Raw genomic sequence first — 10,467 nt, 5'->3', positions numbered from 1 at the left:
GAGAGGAGGAGGAGGATGAAGAATAGGAAGTGAGGAGGAGAAGAGGGAGAGGAGAGGAGAGGAGGAAGAGTGAAGGAAGGAAGAGAGGTGGAGGAGGAGGAAATGAAGAGAGGTCGAAGAGTGGAGGAGAGTGAGAGATGAGGAAGAGTTGAGAGAGGGAGAGAGGAGGAAATGACGAGAGGTGGAAGAGAGGAGTGGAGGAAGAGTGGAAGGAGGAATGGTGGAGAAGAGGAAGAGATGAGAAGAGGAGGAAATGAAGAGATGAGGAAGAGTGGAGAAGAGAATGAAGAGAGGAAGATAGGAGACGTGGAGGAAGAGTGGAGGAAGAGTGGAGGGAGGAAGAGAGATGGAGAGGAAGAGTGAAGAAGATGAGGAAAGGAAGAGAGGATGAAGAGTATGGGAGAAGAGGAAGATAGGAGAAAAGGGAGAAGAGTGGAGAAGAGGAAGAAAGAAACGGTAGAGGAGAGGAGGAGGAGGGAAAAAACTTGTAATAAAAAAAATATAGGAAATTTTCTGCTATGATATTACTGTTAGCAGTAATTGACTGTTAAAAAGTTCTCATAATATGCATAGCAAAAATAATACCTCAAAGAACACAAAATAGATCAATAAAAAAACATAAATACGTTTACCTCACTCTATAAAATACATAAACATAGCAAGTACCTTCTATCATCAGTCTTTATAAAGTTCGTTGCTAAAATGCTAAAAGCACATCAACCAGCATGGAAAACCTAATCCTAGAGAATTACAAATTTTGTAAATAATGAAAAAGTATGATTAATTTACAAAGTACTATAACAAACCTAAAATTAATGAAGGAAAACGTTTGAAGTTCCACATTATCAAAACAATATAATGTAAAATAAAATAAAAAGTTCCTAAAAAAATTCCAATAAGAGATATAATGCTTCTAATATAATATATCTGCTGATTCTTTAGGCAAAATACCACAGTTAGTTTGGCATAATATATTTATTAAAAGTTGTTAGCATAAAGTTTTTAGCTACCCTTCATCATCGAAGAATATATGATATCAGATAAAAAAAATAATAATACGGAATTAATCTTATAATCTACCATCAAACTATTTACCTTTGCCACTAAATTAGGATTATAATTTCGAATAGAAAACAACAATATAAGTACCTAAATCAATCGTTCTTCATCCCTTCATCTTTGCATCAAAATGATGTGCAAAAGATGAGCCAGAAGTACTCATTGCTGAAAGACTCTGAAAAAAGGGTTTAACAAAAATGATGAAAGGATTAGAATGCTTGTAATCACTAGTTACTCGACAAATTATCTCTAACAAGTTTCACATATGAATTTATATCTAAAAAATAGAATTAGTTTTTAACTATTTGCGTTTTTGCATGACTATCTAACGTAAACAAAGTTCACTGAGCTTAACGAGGCTCTTAAAAAAAAAGTAGGAAATCATTTTTCAAAAATTAATAGTCTCATATTGTTTCAACGAGAGGAGGCAAACGAAAAATACACTTGCAATTGACACACTTGTGCATGCAGAATATTTGGAGTTAAAAGACCATAAGCCCCCATCCTGTTCCAACAGAAGATGAAAATTCCAAGGTGTCTTACGAGGAACCCTACATAAATTTTCAAGCATATAGAATTATCCTATCAGATGAGATCATGCACAATTACTAAAACTAGGTGTTTATTTGAGCAATTGGTTTGATATGATGTACACTAATCAATGTATGCGAACTTTGCAAAAGCAGACCCAAACCAGTCAACCAACAATTATATTCAATCAAATTTATATTCACATATCTCAAGCACACCCAATTGTTCAATCGCGTCAGCTACATTTGAAAAAGTTAACAGATTGATTTCTAGGACCTATATAAAATAAAATTGTTACAGTGGCTAAAAAGAGCAGCAACTATCCAAATAGAAGTTAGATAGCATTAACAAAGAAAGCGAGAATCAAAACCTTTGTTTGAAGGAAACTATGTTCAGGAAGATTTGGCTTCAAAACATCTAATAGAAAAGTCGTTGCCTCACAGATCAGGTTCTTCTGTTAAAACCACAAAGAATTGAAAGCAAAAATGAAAATCAATTTGCCCCTATGAAGCCTGTCAGTATTAAAAAAATTAAAGCAATAAGAATGGAAAATCACACGTCCTTATTATTACATTAATATACCAACTCAAAATTCATTAGAGACAACAAACCTGAAGAAAGAGATCTGTTTTCATAGTTTCAACTCGTTTGTTTTCACATATGAAATGAGTTGAGATGAAATTTTAAAGTTGAATAAAATATTTTTAGAATATATTTTTTTAATATTATTTTTATTTTGAGATTTGAAAAAATTGAATCGTTTATTTTATTTTGTGTATGAATTTAGGAAAGTTATAATAATTAGATGAGATTAAATGAAATGAGTTAAAAAGAGTTGTAAACTAGTAAGTACTAAAACAACAAAACGTACAAACACAGAGAGATATAGTCCAGTACTTGAGAATCTGAACGAAGGATTGTCTGTAGAAGGAATAGTTAATCTGGACTATACCCAACCTAAAGGAATAAAGAAACAATGAAATGATCAGACCATGAAATAAGTATACAAAAATAAATGATAAATAATATAATAATAACAGTAATGCAATCAATCACAATAGCAACAATGGTTAAAAGAAAAAAATATCTGCACCTGTTTTGAATATATCAAAATTTTATCAAATCCCCTCTATTTGCAAACAAGTAACATGCAAAATAGATGTTTGCTCCTATAGTATGCCTTATTCAGTAACTACCAAAATATGCATAACTAAGCACCCTCAAGAAAGAGGAGCAATCCTTTTTTTTTCTTTTAATAGGAACAATCTTATCTAGCAACATTCAATTCCAGCAAAAGAAAGATCCAGATACACAATGAATGTCAAGCTGGACAACAGAGACAGTGAGGAGAGATAAGGCCAATACAACCAGTGCTTATAGAGATCCTGAATGGCCAGAAATCAAATGGAGACAATTTGACATGGATGAAGAACATTGAAGCAATGAAATATTAGCAGCCAACGAAATGTGTTTGATTGAAAAAAAAAAATTTGAAAGGTAAGATGTGTTTGATTGGAGAATCAACATGTAAAACCTGGAATTTGGCAACTGTCTGGTGTTCGGAGGATTCCTTGGGGGGACTCGGCGGCAAGTTCTGAAGCTTCTTTGTACTTTGTTTGGGAAAATAGTTCTTGGAAACATTGGACAACTTGAGACCCAAAACCAAGCATCCCCAGATTTTCAGTATAATAAGAAGGCAAAGAGCAATAAATAATTTAAACTCTAAGCATAAATTCACATACAAGCAGTTAAAGAATAAAAACATGTAATTAAAAAACATGTTACCATTCAATATATGCAACACAAACATAATTTATTCTATCATTGTGAGACCCCAGGTTCCAAAATGCAATGGCAATAATACACATCCATATTCCCACATCCACAGTGAATATGAGACAAGGATACACTATATCCCAACAACAGGGGTTCGCTAACCTCAAGAACCACAGCAAAAACATCATCTTTTTTATTCTTGGGGTGTAATCATACTACACTTGTTAATCGTAACAAAAAGAGGGTCAACAGTAAACATCATTAATAAATCACATCTATCTCTGCTCTTATTAAAGGCTAGGCAGCACTGGTATGCATAGGAAATCTACAAAAGTACTTAAAACTGTTCAATACTTTGCAGTGAAGGAGGCTTTTTAGGAGAAACATGTATAAAGAGAGTGCCCTGATCATTAAAAAAAACCAATCTTTCAAGCATTATCAAATCACAAACTGCAACATGGTTGCATAACTGCATTAAATAACTACTGATTGATTTTAATTTTTATCTGCTGAAAATTTTCAAACTAGCAGAATGAGTACTATAAGGTGGAAAAAGAATCAGCTTACAAGCTGCTCGGCTCCAGGAAGATTCCCTCTTTTGGCAAGATTGATAGCAAGTTCCAAATTGTTCAACTGTAAATGTAAATAGACCCCATTTGTAAACAAAATAATTATTCTTCCATAATAAAACCAACAAAAATGCATGCTTGTGAGTATACCTGGCCGACAAATGGTACAATTGTTTGATCATTTACAGTAGCCAATAACACCAGTCCATGCCTATTGATTGCATAAAAAACCTCCCACTGGTGAAGCTGCTGTCAAAAATATTGGATCTGGACATATTCTATTTCTATAAACTGCAGTAGCGGTCTCCAAGTCATAACAAATAATAGCCCAAGCTTGGTGATCACGTAGATCAACTGTATTTGTGGGATATCTGTGAATCAAAAAATTCATGACTATCAATTTTGCAATAGTTTACTGAAACAAGTACCAAAAAGTAGCGACTTTGATACCTACATTGCAACTGGAAAGTCTTCGGCAAAATCTAGAGGGAACAAAAGATCTGCTTGTTTCTTTGTAAAAGAAGGCTTCCCTACCATCAAAAATGCAAATTCATATAGTTATTAAGGATGCAAGAAAATTAAATTTGGTTGACAGGATGCAAGAAAGTTGCAGAAGTAGAAAACGTGAATACATATTAATGATAACCATAACTTCTGTAAACTAATACTCTGCCTCCAGCATTCCCTAGAGATTCTGTAAATTAATACAATCTACCTCCAGGAATCCCACTTGATACCAGAAATGTTTATGAATCTCAACCTCTTACTTCCTCTAGCCATAAATTCGAATACGCATCTTAACAAGCCTAAAACATAGCAAAAATTTAGACTACTTGCTCCAATTCCAACTTATACAAAATTTCTAAACAATAGCTTTGAAAGTACAACCATGTAAAACCAGTATTCATTTATATTTTCCATAATTTTTATCATCTCCACTAAGATATCAGTAATTCGCAGCACATAGCCGCACCTGCCCTGACCTTTTTTATTTTTTATTTTTTTGTAAGTTGTCTGGTTTTTTTTTTTTACAATTGATCTTTTAGTGTAGGGCCTAGGCGACGTGGGGAGACCCAGTCCATCAGATTTTATGCAATTTATAATGAGTTTTACAACCAAGATATCTATTTCCAGCTTGCATGACAGAAAACCAAATCCATAACTGACTTTACATACATACATATATAAAGAACAAAAATTTCTCTGGAACAGGGAAATCTATAGGTATGTATATGGAATTTGGAATGTGATAGTTAAAACTTATTCCAACCCATGTATACATTCGGTTATAGCAATGTTCCTTTCTAAGCATAGCTCTTCACCACTCCATGGAAATAGCACACGAAGAACATATCACAAGTCATTTTACGGAAACCTGAAACATTGAATAGACAGAAAAAATGAAGGCATTACTAGACAATTCTACCTATGTCACTAAAAACAGCAAACAACTACAAGGGAATTAGAAAGAAATAGCAAGTTCATCTGGCTGGGCACCATAGTCCAAGATAGCTTATAAGGTGTCATAAGAACTACAGGCAAAAGAGAGAGCGATTAAATTCATCAAGAATTTAGATAACAAGCATAAGTAGAGTAACACCCCGATTCCAGAGCCCTCCATGGCATGGTTCTAAACTGAAGTAACAACAGTCCCCACCCTATCAAATTCGAGCACCAACATGCTCCACGACAAACCTTAAAATTGATAGATTGCTTGAGTTTTATAAAAAAAAAAAAAAAAAAAATAGAGTAAAAGAATGATTTAAATTCAAACGATTCATAGGTAAAAGGCTACTAGCAACTAGAGGATACGGGACATGCCTTCGATAATCACCCTGAGCATCAATAAATCTCATCCACCAAGAATAATGTAGCGAAAAAAGTGCCGAGAGGCCGGCCTTAAGGTCTCCTTCACAGCCATTACAGTTGCCGTCTTTCCTGGGCCTAAAGCTAAAAGACTAAATATATAATAAACAAATAAAAGAATGAATTCAAAAATCAATGATAAAAATAAACAAAATTATAGAAGATTTGGTATTCAAAAGATTTTACATGAGGGAGTTAGGACCTTTTGTCTTCTCACTCGAGCAACGATCGAAAAGAAAGCAGGGCCATGTTTGGGATCAGGTCCAATTGTGAATCTCTTAGCAGAATGAATGAAAATCCCTTCGGCGAAGAAGACGAATCGGACCAGCTACAGATTTACTACAATGCTTACAGTTCGGATCATCGAATGCATCTTGATCGCCGCGAAAGCCACCCTTCTCTCCATTGAAGCATGAGCCACAATAAACCACCACTCTCTAGAATGGCTACCTGTTTGTGTGAGGAATCCTGGAATAGTAAATATATAGACGCGCGTGTGTTTATCGCATGCGTGAACGTGGGAGGGGAAAGGGGGGACGTCTATAGCTTCTCATATTCTTTCGTCACTGGAAGATTACAACGGCTATTTTTTGGATTTTGTTTAAAATTCAAATTAAAACCATGGTAACTAGCTTTATTATTCAACCTCCGAGAGTTAATGGGTGATTGAGGTGAAATAACGGTGAAAATGTTGGCGATCGGCCAATTGGAGTATCAGCTTTTGTCTTGAGAATTTTTTTAACTCTTTTATCTCTTTAAAACAAACATTATATTCGCAGTTTTTTACAATTAATTTTACAATCTTTTAACAGTAGGAATGCCAAATCATTTAAATTATTTCTTTTATATTAGATGTTTTTCACAAAATATAAATTTCTATTTTTATCTCGATTGTAATTTTTCATTGATGAACTTAAAGGAAACGTAAATCTAGTTGATTGTAAATTCTTACTTTTTGTGATAACAAAAAAAATCCATCATATCAAACTAACATCAATCATGAAATTTCACTTGTTGTAACGTTGATAACATGAATGACACTCGACACTACGATGGTTTCGTGACATGGGTATGTGAAGTTCACGTAATAACTGGTTAAGCGTGCAAGGTATGTGCTTATAACTAATTATTATGACCTTATGGTATAAACTATAAAGAGACAAAAAGGTTATGATCCTATTAGTCTAGAAGCTTAAAAGTCGAGGGCCTCGAGAGTAAAAGGGAAGATTGAAGAGGAAGGGAGTAGGGATTGAAGGGGTAGATGTGTAAAAGAGTGAGTAGTAGGTGGTCAAATCTTATTCGTTTTATTTTTATTCGAATATGAGTTGAGATTAGACTCTTTATCGAATTACATTTTATATTCACAAATAGTTTTTTTTTTTTTTAATATTCGAGTGAGTTCGAACTTGTGCTGCCTCATTTAGATAAATAGATTATTTTATTTTATTTTATAATTTTATTTACCAATTTTGACCAAAATTTTGCTAACATCTCCATAAAGTTTCTATATACATAAGTCAATCATTATATTTATAATGTGCTTCAAAAAATGATTATATTTATAATGATTTAAGTAGCATGTTTAGGATTTGAAACTTGATTTCCTCTCTCTATCATTAATTAAATAAATTATATTATAAAAATAATAAATATGAAGGTATTTACGTTTATACAAGCTTGTACGAGTCCAATCGAGTCTTATATAAGTTGTTTTATTTAATAATCGATGATAATTTTGTACTAATAAACAATTTGTTTAATAAACAAATAAAGTAAAATTCGAGTTTGACCAAATCAATCTCAAATAATAGTCCTATATATTTACAGCCTTAAAAATAAATAAATAAATAAATAAAAAGTAAAATTAGTAACAGCTCCAAATATTCCTGTCTGGGACATGTAAACAAAGAGACATGTATACATTTATTGGTGTCCATTTTTTCAAACCCAACGTTATACAAACTTCCTGCGTTTTCTCCGACCTAGACTTGGTGCCAAATTTGAAATTCAAAAGTAGTGACTAATCCGTTTGGATTAAAAAATCATCTTAACTCATTTCATCTCATCTCATCTCATCATTACCACTTTCTCAAATTATCACACAAAATACAATAAACAAATCAATTTTTTCAAATCTCAAAATAATAATAATATTAAAAAATAATATTCTAATAATATTTTATTTAATTTTTAACTTTTATCTAAAACCATATCATCTTATCTTACTATCCAAACGGAGGCTAAAAACTAGAAGGATGATGCTAGCATTTACCAGCTAGTTATAAATTTTTTTTGTTTTTTATCTTTTGATTATTTTTAAATATTTTTTAAATATTTTTAATTATTAAAAAAATAAAAATATATATACAATTTTACTAATAATCAATTTCTTAACCATTAATTAATTAATTAAAATACATGAACAACAAATTTGAAAGATTTTCCTAGCATTTTCAAAGCACCGTCGTACGTACATCTCCATGTAGATCAAAGCTTAGCGTGCTTACGACACGTAGCCATGACACTTTTGCTTAACTGTCTTCACAAGGACTACAAATTTGGTTTAAGGCACTAGCAACTTCCAGAACTAGCCGTTGCACACATTCATCATCTAAGGCGCTCGTTACGAAATATTGGCAAAGTTATGTATATCCTCGAACCACCGTTAAAGCCAACCTCTCAATTCTTCCCACTACTTTGAAGGCTGCCCACACACACCTTATCTGGGTGGACTTTTCTTGCTCTTGGGGTATAGAGGGAGAGTGATTATTTGGTTGGTGATCATGAAGGAGGATCAGGAGGTCTGTTGTGAGGCTGGTTGTTCAATGCCTAGATGCTTAGAGTGTAGGATACCAGTGGCAATGGTGCTGCCGTCGCCGCTGCCTTCAAAGAAGAAGAAGGAGAAGAGGGAACTGTCAAAGAAAGGGTATTTCCAACCACTTGATATCGAGCTCTTCATTGCCATGGCTCCTAGACCCCCAGCCTGTGCTTTGTAGTGGCGAGTGGATTTTCTTCTTCAATTTTCCCTTTAGTTGTATGAGTTGCTTGCTTACAGTATTGTGTTAGCTTTGGATATTACTGCATGATTTCTATTTTTTTTTTCTTTTCTGGTTTGAAGGAGTAAAGACAGGAAGAAGCACATATGTATATTTATTGAGATTTTAGGGTGTACCTAACTGGTTAGGGATGCATGGTGTGTAGCTTGGTCTTATGGTGTTCTGTTGTTTGCATATAGTTAGTTCCAGAGTCTGTTTTAGTTGAAACTGTGTTCAGTCTTTTGTTACCATTTCCTCCTTAGAGAATCTGAAACTGTGATCACATGAATGAAACCTTTTTTTTTTTTTCAAGTGAATCTTATTTTTGTCACGTCCTGAAGGTTAGGTTTGGTAAATGAAGAAGTCTTGCTATTGTTTATAAATAATTTAGTACTATTTATTAATTATTTTTTATTACTATTTATTATTTTTTATCTCATTGTCTCGTAGCTTAATAAATTGCTGGAAACGGTTTTGGGCTACATCCTAGCAATCCCCTGCTTACTGAGAAGACAACGGTGACGGACACTAGTGAAGAGAACATGAAGGACGTTTTCGTAGGTGCTGAAGTGGGTTTGACTCAAAATGGAAGGAAAACAAAATGTATTGGGTTTATTTTTCAAATTTTCAAAAAAAAAAAAAAAAAAAAAAGAAAAGTTTTGGACGTTGTTGGCTTAAAAATCAGTATATGAAATTTCTATACTTCAATTTTTAATTTTATAATATTAATATTTTAATTTTTTGAGGCAGTCCTTAATTTCTTGTTAAAATATAGTATGCAATGTTCAACTTTTCTCTCATTGGATTATGCAAATGTCAATCTAATGGAGAGTTTAGCTAATAGAATCTCAAAATGTGTTGTATTGGATTATGTAAATGGAAAAATGGATGACTTTTAGCTACGGTAAATTAGTTCTTTAGGTCATTTTTTATAGTCATTGTAGCATAACCAAAGGGAATAAAAAATATTTTCTTCTTTGCAAGCTCTTTCTTCCCTCGATTTTGGCTTCTATTGAAATATATATATATATATATATATATATATATTTTTCTTCCCATTTGTTCTTCCTCTCCAGCAACACTTGTGTTCTGTTGTCCTTCCTTTTTTTTTATTTTCCTATTGCATTAATAACAGTAATTGTTAAACCCAATTTTTCACTATATCATTAAGAGCATTAATTGTTGTATGCTTGAATGATTGTATTAATTTCTTTATCTCCCTCTGGGATCTAGTAGTATATTTTTATGTGTTTTTTTAAGTTTTTTTTTTATATAAATTTTTTTAACAATTTTAAATATTTTAAAAAAATAAAAAAAATCATAATATTATTAAAAAATATTTTCTTAATCATGAAGTAAAATAAAAATTTTTAAAATTTTTATTTTACTTCATGATTAAGGAAGTATTTTTTAATAATTTTTTTTTTTTACTTTCTGATTAAGAAAGTGTATTTTTAATGATATTCTAAATTTATTTTATTTTTTTAAAATATTTAAAATTATTAAAAAATCTATATAAAAAATATCTTAAAAAAACACATGTAAAACAATACTACACCCCAGCGAGAGCCCCCAACGGGGGCGTAGCATTGTCCTTTCCCAATTAATGTTTGTATCATGAATAGTTGTAT

At 32.3% G+C, this 10,467-nt stretch overlaps 1 protein-coding gene and 1 long non-coding RNA gene across 2 annotated transcripts; both read right to left on the bottom strand.

Annotated features, from left to right (window-relative positions):
* Nucleotides 1–951: 951 nt before the first annotated feature.
* Nucleotides 952–3,472, bottom strand: LOC121235359. Its single transcript, XM_041131708.1, has 4 exons — nt 3,424–3,472; nt 3,125–3,312; nt 1,961–2,044; nt 952–1,234 (listed from the first exon to the last, which is right to left on the bottom strand). Exons 1-4 carry the CDS (start codon nt 3,470–3,472, stop codon nt 1,166–1,168), a joined length of 390 nt encoding a protein of 129 aa, XP_040987642.1. The 3' UTR covers nt 952–1,165.
* A 2,000-nt stretch (nt 3,473–5,472) lies between these two features.
* LOC121234047 lies at nt 5,473–6,389 on the bottom strand. Its single transcript, XR_005934284.1, has 2 exons — nt 5,988–6,389; nt 5,473–5,873 (listed from the first exon to the last, which is right to left on the bottom strand). It is a non-coding gene; the product is annotated as an uncharacterized LOC121234047 (long non-coding RNA).
* Between the last annotated feature and the right edge of the window lie 4,078 nt (nt 6,390–10,467).

The sequence above is a fragment of the Juglans microcarpa x Juglans regia genome, chromosome 6D (genome assembly GCF_004785595.1).
Source record: "Juglans microcarpa x Juglans regia isolate MS1-56 chromosome 6D, Jm3101_v1.0, whole genome shotgun sequence".
NCBI classification, from domain to species: domain Eukaryota; kingdom Viridiplantae; phylum Streptophyta; class Magnoliopsida; order Fagales; family Juglandaceae; genus Juglans; species Juglans microcarpa x Juglans regia.
This window is presented reverse-complemented; position numbering and strand designations above follow the sequence as displayed.

Coding starts and splice junctions, on each gene's coding strand:
- LOC121235359 (XM_041131708.1), bottom strand. CDS start 3,472: ATGTGGGAATATGGATGTGTATTATTGCCATTGCATTTTGGAACCTGG. Junction 3,313..3,423: donor ATTGCATTTTGGAACCTGGG/GTCTCACAATGA, acceptor ATTTATGCTTAG/AGTTTAAATTATTTATTGCT. Junction 2,045..3,124: donor AGACAGTTGCCAAATTCCAG/GTTTTACATGTT, acceptor TGGTTTTAACAG/AAGAACCTGATCTGTGAGGC.